We start from the raw sequence: 13,097 nt of genomic DNA on the forward strand, positions 1-13,097 counted from the left end.
GTTTGGCTGTTCTGCGTGCATGGATGTCTGTACACCACATGTACGTGTGGGATCTGCAGAGGCCAGAAGAGGGCGTAGCAGTCCCTACCAGGGCATCGCACTGAGGTGGGCTATTATGCATAGTTAAGTGGTAAGATTTTATAGCCATTTCGAAGGAATATCACTCAAAAGCAATAAGACTGTTAAAAAAGGCAAAATGAGTTTTGCATAAAAGTATTACAATAATGCAAAGAACATTTATTTCACATCAAACAGCAAGTCCAAATGTAAATAACGATTTCACAGGTTCTTATAAATAATCAAAGGGAACAGAAAGAGGCGTCAAGCAGGTGGCAAGAATACACTCGAACACTGGACGAGTTGTGCACAATTAGCTCCATTTTAGCAGAGCTGGGCAATAGATCTTCTGGGACAACCAATGTGGCAGCATCGCTCACTCAGCCATAAACCGGACTGCCTCTTTTTCCGTGAAGGAGTATCCAAGCGTAAGTATTTAAGTTCTGGAGGACTGCTGTCTTCTGCTTCACCTTGTGGATTATGGAAACTTTTCTTAAAGCCTTCCAAGCTACCAACTGAATTGCTCAAGGCAGGTGCATATTGTTGTGGCTCTGGTAAGGATGGCTCCCCCTCAGACAGTGCCTTGGGCTCCTGTGACAAATTTGGAAGGCACTTAAACATCCCTAGAGGCTCACATCTTTGTTGATGAGGGATGGCACAGTTTCTGTTAAGTTTAAAAAAAAGTAGATGGGGGAGAAAATATTTATGTCAAGGAGCATTCGGGAACTATAGACATTTGAATAAAAAAAAAAGCCTATTTTTGCCTGGATATAATTAAACACTGAAACAGAATCAGCAAGTACTGAATATCTAAGTGGTTTTGCTTGCTGGACAGTTCAGAGTGCTATGATCTTACCAAGGTTCTGTTTTATCCACATGGCCTTCCGGTGTCTTTCTTCATCACTCCTTTTTTGCTTTTTCTCACAGCAATTTTCACCCTTTGACATTGAACTCTTACTTTTCTGAAATCATGTTGGCTAAGGAAAACACTAGTTCTCAAGTCAGGCGTGGTGCAACACACTTTTAATCCCAGCACTTTCGGGACAGAGACAAGGCCAGCCAGTCTACAGCAGGACAGCCAGGACTATGTAGAGAGACTCTGTCTCCAAAAACAAACAAAACAAAAACAAACAAACAAAAAAAACCCCTACTCATTTGCATGTCTTCTAGCCTGCATAATTTTCTTCATTGTTTCTGAGCCATGAAAGTAATCCTTGAAAAATATTTTCACGATTTTAAGATCTTTAGTGTCCCATAGTGTCAAGTTACTGCTTCAGGATAAAGCTTAAAAGACAGGATTTCCAACAGTTCAGCTCTGACTAGAGGAGCATGTTGTCTCTAAACACTTACGTGGCCATCTCCCTTCCCCAGAGTGTTCGCTCCAAGTCGATGATACTGTACTTTCAGGAGAGAAACAGCTTAAAACCTCCCGAATGCTGCGACCTCTTGATACAGTTCCTCATGGTGTGCTGACCCCAATCATAAAATTATTTCATTGCTACTTCATAGCTGTGATTTTGCTACTGTTGCGAATCGTAATGTAAATATCTGATATGTGCCCCCCCCAAAGAGGTCTTGACCCACAGGTTGAGAACTGCTGCCTTAAAAGCATACTAATCTCAAACCAAGTGCTTCCCAAAGAGATTGGTGTCTGCCAGGGTAGTGTGCCAAAGTGGTAAGTGTAGTGTTCCCCCAGTGCTGTGGGAAAGCCTGCTAGACCCACCTGCCCCTGCCTTCTTACTACTTATCTATAGTTCAACATTCACTGACTGTTTCCATGTGGCAATGCCAGTCAGGAGTTTAAAAAGAAAATATTTTCTGCAAAAAAATCCAAAACAAACAAACAAACAAAAAACCCTTACAATAACACAAACCCGCCCCTGACCTTGTCTATTCCAAATGCACAAATTCAGAGTTTTAGCAATCAAAGAAACTGGGAATGTTGGTTAAGTTTAAATTATAGTACAATGGCTCAGTTCTTGCTGCTGACTTCAGCTTACCAATAAGTCATTCCTCTTGACAGAATAAAACCAAAGAATCCCAAAGATACATCAAATGTGGAAGGGAGATGCCTAGTTAGCCATGGAGGCTTACCCTTTAGAGAAAGCCAAACCCTTCACCTATGCAGGGGTGGGTTTGGCTCCTGGGACAAAGCTCCTTCCCGAGAATTCTGTTGTTCTTTGAGCCAACGATATACTTCAGCAGCTGGGATTTGGCAGCGGGAAAGCAATGGTACTGCCCCCTTCATCTTCTTTCTACTCCCCACTCATTCATTCACTGTCTAAACCGCCGTGGCAGGTGACATTCTGTACCATTTTATGTAAATCAGAAGTTTTAGCTCTTTTCCCCTAAGACTCTCTAGCTTTAACTCACCTTACTGGTCCCTCATTGCTCTAAACCTTTGTCCAGACAGGGCTTTCTTGGCAGCCAAGCAAAGTTTATGGTAACTTTCTATGCATTTAAAGTCAGTAAGCAAAGGCCAGTTGTAAGTTTGGGTCAGAGTTAACTTACAGGCTGTTGTGCCTTGAAATCCTTTATTTAAAATTACTTTTTAACTTATTTTGAAGTCCATATTTTTAGTTTGTAGATCCTAGACTCAAATATTAAACTTTAATCTAACTGAATCCATACAGTTACACACTTTTTAATCACTGGATTTTTATATAGAACCAATGAGTTTTCGGCCAAGATAGACCGAAGGCTAGCCTCCATTTTTGCTGGTCCCCTTCACTTTTCTCTGTGGTCATCTAGTCACTGTTATTTCTCTTGCACTTCCCCCTACCCTCTGGATTGAACTGCAAGACCCAATTCAAAAAGATGCAGGACAAGGCTGGCTTGGTGGCATGCCTTAAAAACGGGGAGCACGAATTCTCCTAGGCGTACTCCACAGGACAGATTTGGGCTCCCGCTAGAATCAAGGCCACCCTAGCATGAAGCTGCCCGCCCACCTCCCTCGGATGGGTTCTCACTTAAACTCTTTCACCCAGGCAAGTTACAAAGGCAAACCTGAGACCGGGATCAGGAACTAAGGAAGAAGGAGGCACTTTCCGATTGGTGGGCAGCCCAAGCAAAGCACGGGAAGGCTGGGAAAGATCCGGGGAGGAGGGGGGGCGCTCACCTGTGGTTGGCCGATGTTGCAGAGCTGACTCCCCCGGACTCAAAGCCAATCTCCCACGGAGGTCCCGCAGATTTCGAACACCGCACGGGCATATCTCCGGCCGCACACCTGAATGACTTGGTCCATCCACTCCTCCGAGACGCGCGCCCGGCAAGGCTGGCTCAGCAGCAGCCAGAACCCCAGGAGATGGAGCAAGAATCTGCTGGACATCCCGGTCTGGGCAGCTTCTGGGAGGCTCAGCCTTGGCGGGACTGGGCTCTGCTGCTTTCCCTGAGCTCAACCAGGCTTTTATATCCCTTGGGCACTCTCAGCGTCTGGGTTGATGGTTCCAGCTCCACCCCCTTTCCGCCCACCCACAGTGTTGCCTTCTTGGGTCTTGATCACCTTACCCACTTTTCCTTCATAGGGTCACCCTTCTGTCCTTGTCCCTCCCACAGAACTTTTCCTCTCTGCTCTTGCCCTCAAACCATTTCTAATGCCACAATTACTCTGGATTTGAGACTTTTCCTTAATTACTGAATAAGGCGCGGCCACTGCACTAAGTCACTTCAGTAGTAAAGTCAAGATTTGCCAGCACGAACATGTGCCAACTCCAGTACTAGTTGGAGTGTCTGGTACGTCAGTCCGTAGAAAATATAACAGGAGTGGGGTGAACTGTTGGCAAGAGAGGGAAACTGACGACTTTTCACCAGAATCCTGGTAGAAAACATTGAAACCCGTTTTTTGTTTTGTTTTGTTGATGTGAACGGGGATGCTTTTGTGATCTTTTCAGCAAATTCCTTCTTGCTGTTTTAAAATGCTGTTGAGTTAGTTTTATATGTTGGTTTTAGATCCTAGAGTGGAGATTCTGCTAGTCGTAATGGAGTGTGGTTTTTTTTCCCTATATGTATAGAATCATATAATCTGTACCACTTGACTTCCTCCCTGCCCAATTGTTTTCTCGGCACTTTGTTGTCTTATTGCTCATCCTAAACTCTTTAGGAATATACCGAACGAGAACAGTCAAAGTCAGTTTCCTTGTCTTGTTTTAAATATCAGAGGAAATGTTTTCAGCTTCCCTGCATCCAATATGATGGAGGCTGTGACTTGTCATATACTCTTGATTATGTTAGGTATAAACTTTCTATAATTTGTTTTAAATCATGAAGCAAGGGTGAATTTTATTTTTATCCAGTGTTTCTCCTGCTCCTATTGGGATAATTTTTTATGATTTTTGTAATTCATTCTGATGACATATTACATTTATTGATTTGCAAATGGTAAACCATCCTTACATCTAACTCTAGGATGCATCCACCTTGGTCACCATGAATGATCTTTTTGATGTTTTAATATTTTGTTGAGTGTTTTTGTGTCTATGTTTATCAGTGACCATGGTCTCTAGTTTTCTTTGTTGTGTCTTTATCTCCATTTGGTATGGGGCAATGCTAATGGGTAAAACGAATTTTGATCTTAGAATAGTTTGAAAATTTGCTTGAGAATTTGGTAAGATTCAGATGCAAAGCAATCTGGGACCAAGCTTTTCTTTGTCTGGAGACTTCTTGGTTACTCAGTCTCATTACCCATGTTATTCTGTTCTGGTTTCTATATCCCCAAGGTTAAATTTTGATGTTATCTATATCCAGAAATTTATCCATCTTTTTCTTTCCTTTCCATTTTTTTAAATGAAATTGATTTATTAGATATTGTACATAGCATATAAGGCCTTTTCAGATTTTTTTACGCTATTATCAGTGACAAAACTATAATATTTTGTAGCAAACATATAAATAACAAAACAAAACAACCTGAGTCTGTGGTGCCTCAGTCTGAAAGTCTAACCTGACTAAAGAACCAAAAACCTGTGATGTGTTTTTAAACAAGCCTGGAAATTAAGCAAACATTCTTAACTCCAACTAGAAGATATCTTAGTCAAAACCTCTAAAATGCAGAGAGAGAGAGAGAGAGAGAGAGAGAGAGAGAGAGAGAGAGAGAGAGAGAGGTCATGCTTTCTTTACATAGAATTCTTTTGTTACAAAAGGGACTTGGGGCATGCAGCCAGACTACTAATGCCTTCCAAAGCCATTAGTGTGTTTTGGTTTTTTTCAGAAAATTCAAAATATCTTTTTCATTAAACATGCTTAGCATGTGAAAATACTGGTACCAGAAAACTAAGCAGCCATCAGCATTATTCCAAACCCCACAGCAAGTTTTATTTTCACACAGCACCAGAACATCTCCTTTTTAAAAAAATGTACACAATGAACTCGATTCTTTAGTCCACCTACGAATTGTGTCCTGTCTCAGCTGCGTGAGAACGGGCGGCTTGTTGCTGGAGTCTGGCAGGAGGGCTCCCAGAGAACAGACAGACCGACAGCTGCCCCTGAAGCCCTGTTCTGAGGTTTTCCAGTTTGTTGTGCATTGGTGCTCCCTAGTCCCTAAGGATCCTTGTGTTCCCCGCACACAGATTGTAGTGCACACTTCTTTGTGATTTAATCAATTGTGTCTTCTTCATTCTCTGTCTCAGTTATTCCAACTAAAAGTTTCTCAGTTTTGTCTATCCTCTCAAAGACCAGCTCTTCATTTCATTTATCTTTTCAACCATAGTTTATTCTCTATCTATTCTTTGGTCTTTGTTATTTTGGATTTGACCTGTCCTTGCTTTTCTTGGTCTTTGAAATACACAGTTAGGCTGTTATTTGAAATCTTATCATTTTTCTGAAGCATTTATTGCCATAAATTTCACTCTTACTATTGATTTTTTAAATTCCATAACCTTTGGTATGTTGATTCTATCTTCATAAGTTTTAAAATTTTTCTTCTTTTAGGCTAAAAGTTTATTCCTTTCCATTACACTGTTTCAGGATGTACAAGAAAAGAGAGATACAATGTAGCTTTTTGAGATATTATCAAACCAATATAGCATAGTATAATTTTTTATTATTTTTTGTAGTACAAATATATAGACATAATTGAAAACAATTTTAATTTCCTTCCTTATTTCTTCCATGACTTAGTATTTACTAAGTATCATTTGTTCAGTTTGCATACATTTATATAATTTTATAATTTCTGAAGTTTTTTTTATCCTTCTGTTTTTGTTTTTGTTTTTGTCTTTTTCAAGATAGGGTTTCTCTGTGTAACCACCCTGGCTGTCCTGGAACTCTCTCTCTATATATATATAGACCAGGCTGTCCTTGAACTCACTGAGGTCCACCTGCCTTTTCCTCCCAGTGCTGGGATTAAAGGTGTGCGCCACCACCACCCAGCTAGTTTATTTTATTCTTGATTTCTCATTTTATTCCATTATGACTAGACAAAGTACATGACATTATTTTGATTTTTTTATCTGTTATTTTGTTTTGGTTAATGTGGAGAATGCCCCACAGGCTGATGAAATGAGTGTGTGTTTGGCAGCTGTTAGGCTGAAAGTTTCCACCGGTATCTTTCTATGTGAGTTAATTCTGGTGTTTCTTTGTATCTGGGTGTCTGTCCAGTGTTGAAAGTAGGAGGCTGAAGTCCCTCATTCTTGCTGTATTGGAGATCATATCCCCCTTGAGATCTAATAGTGTTTATAAATTGCATGCTTTAGCACAGGTGAATTTACATCTATAATTGTTATGTCTTCTTGTTAAGTTGATCTCTTTGTCTCTTTCTGAAGTTTATTTCGAAGTGTATTCTATCTACTCTAAGTATAGGTGCTCCTCTTTGCTACTGGTTTTCACTAGTGTGGAATGTCTTTTTCTGTCTCCTCATGTGTCTATACTGGTGAAGAGAATTTCCTGCGAGCAACATACTGTTGGACTGGGTGACTTACTGAGTTTTTTATTTCTAAGATCATTGGATCTTCATTTTTTTAAATCCATTCAGGCTATGTCATATTAGTTTTTTAAATGAATAATTTTTCCTTCCTATTTTTGTTAACATATTAATGTTATGTATTAATATGTCTCAGTGTGACATTTCAGGTCATGTGTACAGCATGTACTAGTCAAATCTAGCTTCCCTTTGTCCATTCCTACCCATCTTCCCAACCTCTAGTTTTCTACATACAAATCTAGTTTTGGTTTTTACAATATAATACACTGCTTGGTGAGAAATAGTATGGAAGTAACTAAAATAACTAAAAATATGATGGTATATAAAAATACTACTAACTTTTTCGTCTTGTTAGATTGATATTTGGGAAGGAAGGCTAAAGCTACAGCTCTTTAGGATGTAGAACCCAGAGCAATAGAGTTACAATACCAGAGAGATACCTGTGCACCCAATGTGCACAGTTCACAATAGTCAATATACAGGCTCAATATAGTAAAGATACACAATGGAATATTATTCAGCCACCAAGAGAATGAAATCCTACTATTTGATAGCAGTGGATAGAACTGGAAGACATTGTGTTAAATGAAATAGCCCGGGCACAGAAAAAGAAGTATCATCTTTGCTTTTTCCTGTGAAGAAGTCAGTATTTTTTTACCCTGGGGAATCTAGTCCATTTACATTTAATTTTATTTTATTAATAACTAAAGACTTACTCCTGATATTTTGCTTATTTTATTGATTTATGTCTTCTATTTTATTCTGTTTGTTTTGGTTTAATATGTCGTTAAAGTGGACTTTATCCTCCTTTGTTTCACTTGAGTCTTATTCTTCCAGTATTTTCATAGTGGTAGCTTTCTTTCTTTCATTTCTGGTTTAGGACTCGGCTAAGTGTCTGATGGAAGTTGGCCTAATGGTGATTAATTCCTTGATTTTGCTTCTTTGGGATCTTCGTTTCTTTGCCCCCTCATTTCTGAATGACAGTTTTGTCAAGAACAGTTTTCTGACAGCGTTTTCTTTCAGAACTTGGAATCAATTCCTTCCCTCCGGCTCTGAAGCTTCTCTTCGCAAAGCTGTTAGTCCAATGGGAGCCATGAGTGGGACTTGTTACTTTCCTCTTGCAGGTTTTAAAGTTCTTTCATTTTTAAAGATTTAAAAAGATTTTTTTAATTGTGTGTGTGTGTGTGTGTGTGTGTGTGTGTGTGTGTGTGTGTGTGTGTGTCTGTGTGTGTCTGTCTGTGGTCTGTGCATGCATGAATGCAGGTACCTATGGAGCCCAGAAGAATGTGTTGGGTCCCTCAGACCTAAAATTTCCTTATATTTTTCACAGTGTGACTAAATATACCACAGGAGGGTCAATTCTGACAATTCCACTTGAGGTTCCGTGTGCCTTCTATGCCTGCATGTCTATCTGTGAGACTGGGAGATTTTCTAACGATTTCCAACCTATCTTTTAATGGGTTTTGCTTGTTTCTTTGTTTTTTTTTTTTTTTTTTTTTTTTTAATTCTTTTCTCTATTTCTTTGGCTTCTGGTGCCAAAATGTACTTATTCCTTAATAATGTCTCAGAGGCACTATTTTCTTCTCTCTTTCCTTTCTCTTTCTTTTTTTTAAATTTTTATTTATTTTTATTTTACTAGCATTGGTGTTTTGCCTGTATGTATGTTTGTATGAAGGTGTTGGATCCTCTGGAACTGGAGTTAAAGACACATGTGAGCTGCTATGTGGGTGCCAGGAATTGAACTCGGGTCCTCTGGAAGAGCTGCAGGTGCTCCTAACCACTGAGCCATCTCTCCAGCCCCTTCCTTCTCTTTCTTTTCTGCCTGAGATATTTTAAGATCTGTCTTCAGGCTCAGGTTTCTTTGCTGTTTGAGCTAGTCTGTATTTAAACTGCTGGCCTCATTTTTCAGGTGACTTATCGAGCTCTTCATTTCTAAGTTATCTGCTTGGTTCTTTTCAAAGATCTCAGGCATTACGCTTAATAGCTCGTTCATCGGATGGTTTGATTTCCTAACTTTGTTCTCCCTTTGTTGCCTTTAATGCCTTTCGGTCTCCTTGTACTCATTCTTTGAAGTTGATAAATACTCTTTATATCATGTCTTCTGTCAGTACCCCTTGGATTGAAGTCTGTTGTCTGTGTGTTCCTTCAGAGGCATCGTGTTTTCTCATATTTCTTGTGACCCTGAGCTGATATTTCCACACTGATGGACCGCTTGTGGCTTTTGTAGAACCTTTTGTGTGGTATTGGTTTGGTAAGACATGTTGCCTTTCATTCCTGTTGGGCCCTGTGGTACAGGATCTCTATAGTTTCTGCTGTGGTTGATGGCTTTGGCTATGGATGATGTGTGTGGTTAGAAGGGCTGGAGACCATTTCTGTCTCTAGGGTCATGATGAGTGAGGAGATATTCCAATGACCCCGTGGGTGTGGCGCCTACAGCTGTGGGGGTGAGGCATTTGTGCGAGAACCCCTCTGGCAGCGGGAATGGTAGTGCTCAAAGTGTGGAGCACAGTCACCCCACCTGGGGCAGCTCAGGTGAGTAGAGGTTATGCATGGCAGCAGTTTGGGAGGTGGGAAGCAGAGAATTCACGTCTGGGTCTAGAGGTGGCTCAGGCTAACTATGTAACTTGAGCCAATTATGGTGTTAACATCAGCGACTCTATGCTGTCAGTACTGTCCCAGTACCAGGAGAGGCCATGTCAAAAGTCCCCAACTCTGGACTCCCCCCACCTCTTCTCCCATTGTGTGCTCTTCCCCCCAACCAGGAAAACTGAGATTGAAGTTTCCCACACTCTATTGCCCTCTCTAATCTTTGTGTCTTCCAGGGTTTTTGTTTCTCTTTTCCTGTGTCCAGCACCACCGACTTCTAAATGCAGCTATTTATTTGTTATTCTGTTTCTTCCTGTCGGACCAGGAGCCAAGCTTTAGTCAGTCATCTTGCTCTTGCTCCAAATACATTTTTTAATAAAAGCATTAAATCGAGCAGATACTAACTGGTTCTCACAAAGGTCTTAGACACTCTTGAGCAGTACATGTATGAGCTATGATAATAATCTCAAGACTGACGTAATTGTTTGGCTGTCTATTCTGAATGGTTCACCACAGGTTTTCTCCACAGCACATAAATCTCAGGTATCTAAGTGACTGCCTATTCTCAGGCTGTGAGCTCTGTCTAAAGCTCTCGCCTTGGAAAGGGAAGGAGGACATGGGCAGGGCTGAGTCTATAGGGCTGCTTCTGTGTCTGAATGTCATCTCTGTCTCATTGTCCTGACTCTTCTGTGTTGACATGGCCATTTTATAGAGCACCGGTCCTGTCTCCATGTCAGGTGGTCCAGAGCCTTTGAGTTCCCACAGCTGATTACTGAGTTCCTCTACTGAAGGCCTTCCTCCTGAGCTAGCTCCTGGCCTCCATGATATCCAGAAAGGAACCATGGGCTTGGCCAGTGGCCCTAAAGGAAAAAGGAAACTCAATTTTTTCTCTTTTTTTGAGACAGGGTTTCTCTGTGTTGTTTTGGTGCCTGTCCTGGATCTTGCTCTGTAGACCAGGCTGGCCTTGAACTCACAGAGATCCGCCTGGCTCTACCTTCCGAGTACTGGGATTAAAGGCGTGCACCACTGATGCAGCTTGGTGAAACTCAGTTTTTTAAAGATAGACTACCCAGTCTTCTAAAGCTGGCTGCTAATAACTTCCCAGGGCTTTGCATTTTCTGGTAGGTTCTTACTGTTTTTTTCCAGTCTGCCAACCGCAGACAGTCTGTACCTGAGCCCAGTGATGACCCGCACCATGCTGTACCTTTATTGCCTTATATTCTATCATTTCATTGAGATCTGGGTTCAAGGAATTCGATGAAAATATGCATTTCCAAGCATTGTGGGTAAAACCCAGTGCTAACTCTCCAGTTCCCAGGTGTGGGCACGGCCACCAGGTGTGCTCCCTTTGGCTATGTGCTGCCTTATTGAGAATGAAAAATCACAGGAAACTGATTGCCAAAGGTTTCTTGCTTGCAAAGTATTGGAAACTTCTCAATTAAGAGATTAAGAGAGATGTGGTTTTTTGTTCCATTACTTATTGTTCAACTCAAATCATAGTACCTGTGCTCAGGGAAGTCTGGCAGTACCCCAGCCACACCTATGGCTCCAATACTCACTCTGCAGACTCCAAGTTGGTTTTAGGTTTGGTTTTTAGATTTACTTATTTTATGTGTATGGGTATTCTGTTCAAATGTATGTCTGCATGCCTGGTGCCCCCTGAGGTCAGAAGAGGGTTTGAATCCTTCTAGAACTGGAGTTAAAGATGGCGTGAGCTGCCATGTGGGCACTGGGAATGGAAGGAGGGTCCTCTGCAAGAACAAGTATCCTTAGCCACCGAGCCATCTCTCCAGCCCATTTTTTAAAAAGCAGCTGGCCATCGAAGTGTGTCTCTATTGGGGTTCGTGCCTTTAACGTTACCCTGGGTACTGATACTGTGGCACAACTGAATTCCTGGCTATATAACTCAACCTTTACCACAAGCATTCTTGGAACATCACAAACCCCAACCCACTCCCTGCCCCATCACAGAACCTGATCTCATACTTGAGTTTGTAAAGTTCCATTGCTAGTAACTAAATAGACCTATAGAAAGATGGCAAGTGAGCCTGGTGGTGGTGGTGGTGGTGGTGGTGCACACCTTTAATCCCAGCACTCAGGAGGCAGAGGCAGGCTGATCTCTGAGTTCGAGGCCAGCCTGGTCTACAGAGTGAGAGTGAGTTCCAGGACAGCCAGAGCTACACAGAGAAACCTCGTCTCAAAAAACCAAAAGGAAAAAGAAAAAAAAGATGGAAAGTGACTATAAATAGGATCCCAAACAAGATGTTATAGTTCTGATCACATTGTTCCCAAAAGCCCTTCTCGAGTCTTACCAAATAAAACTCTCAGGGGCCATACTGAGAACAGTGATGTAGTATCAAACACCCCTGACTGAGAGCCATACACACAAAACCTGCCAACTGTACACCCCATGAGTGTTCGCGTCAGTGCTATAAGTTGGGTAATTGATTAGCCCCTGAAGCGGGAAAGTTTATTTCCAAAGAACTAAACAATACTGTGCATGAGTCAACAATATTGGACAAGGACAACAGCACTTCACTTAAAAAGACATTTCATACCAAGAATCCTGGAAACCACAGATGTTTTCTGTTGGCTGTCCCTGAAAAAATGGAGTCAATTGCTGTCCACAAGTTTGTAAACCCCAGAAATAGTCATTATAACAAGTGTGGTCCTGTCGTCCCTTGTATCAAATGCCTGTTTCACTTCCTGATGAGGCAGTTGGGTTTTTGTTTGTTTGTTTTGTTTTGTTTTCCCCCGAGAGTATCAGTCATTACCAAAGTTTAAATTGATGTCAAGTTATTAAGGGGTCATTAGGGTCTAAGGCCTCAAATGAATGACCAGCAATATCACATCCTGCCTGGATACCAGGTAAATCTGGAAGGGCCTCAAATGGCCTGCCTACTAGCTTCTCTCCTTCTCTACTACTGCAGATGAAGTCTCCCAGCTAAACACTCCTCCTTGTGGGGAGAGAACTCAACACCATTCTCGCTTGTCCCAGAGTAGGGAGTTTCAGTCCTCTGCCAGCTTGCTGGAGTACTCAGATAAGCCAATCACATACTCTCATGGAAACCATTTCACACTCTCGATACCACAAACATCTGTCTCACACAGACAGCCCTTGCTTATTCAGTCTTTACACACCTGCCACTCCTGTGTGACCCAGTACAGCATGCAAGGCCCATGTTCCACTCCTGGAACTATATGCCTAATATCTGCCATTTATCTTACCTGCCCACTACCAGTAGGCATGCTTGGTCACCTGCATAACCCTAAGAGGAAAAGCCCTCCCTCTCCAGCAAAGTGATTAGAAGAGGATTCAAACAGCCTACTGCTACAACCTACCCATCTTCTCCTCCTTTTTTTTTCTATGTGGCTGAGGTGGTTTAAAAGAAAATGCCCCCAGGGGGAGTGGCACTATTAGAAGGTGTGGCCTTGTTGGAGTAGGTATGACTGTAGCTGGAAGTTTTCCTGTGTCCCACCTGGGCCCTGCAGTTGGGACAAATCTCTCCCACCCACATCCCACAGCTGCTTGGTCCCA

The 13,097-nt window shown here is 41.7% G+C and overlaps 1 protein-coding gene across 1 annotated transcript; it reads right to left on the reverse strand.

Annotated features, from left to right (window-relative positions):
• Positions 1–216: 216 nt before the first annotated feature.
• Positions 217–3,444, reverse strand: LOC114710857 (prorelaxin 1-like). Its single transcript, XM_028895154.2, is given in 4 exon segments — positions 217–692; positions 695–721; positions 3,176–3,232; positions 3,235–3,444. Coding segments are annotated over 4 exon segments (546 nt in total). The 5' UTR covers positions 3,386–3,444; the 3' UTR covers positions 217–381.
• Between the last annotated feature and the right edge of the window lie 9,653 nt (positions 3,445–13,097).

The sequence above is a fragment of the Peromyscus leucopus genome, chromosome 1 (assembly GCF_004664715.2).
Source record: "Peromyscus leucopus breed LL Stock chromosome 1, UCI_PerLeu_2.1, whole genome shotgun sequence".
Classification (NCBI taxonomy): domain Eukaryota; kingdom Metazoa; phylum Chordata; class Mammalia; order Rodentia; family Cricetidae; genus Peromyscus; species Peromyscus leucopus.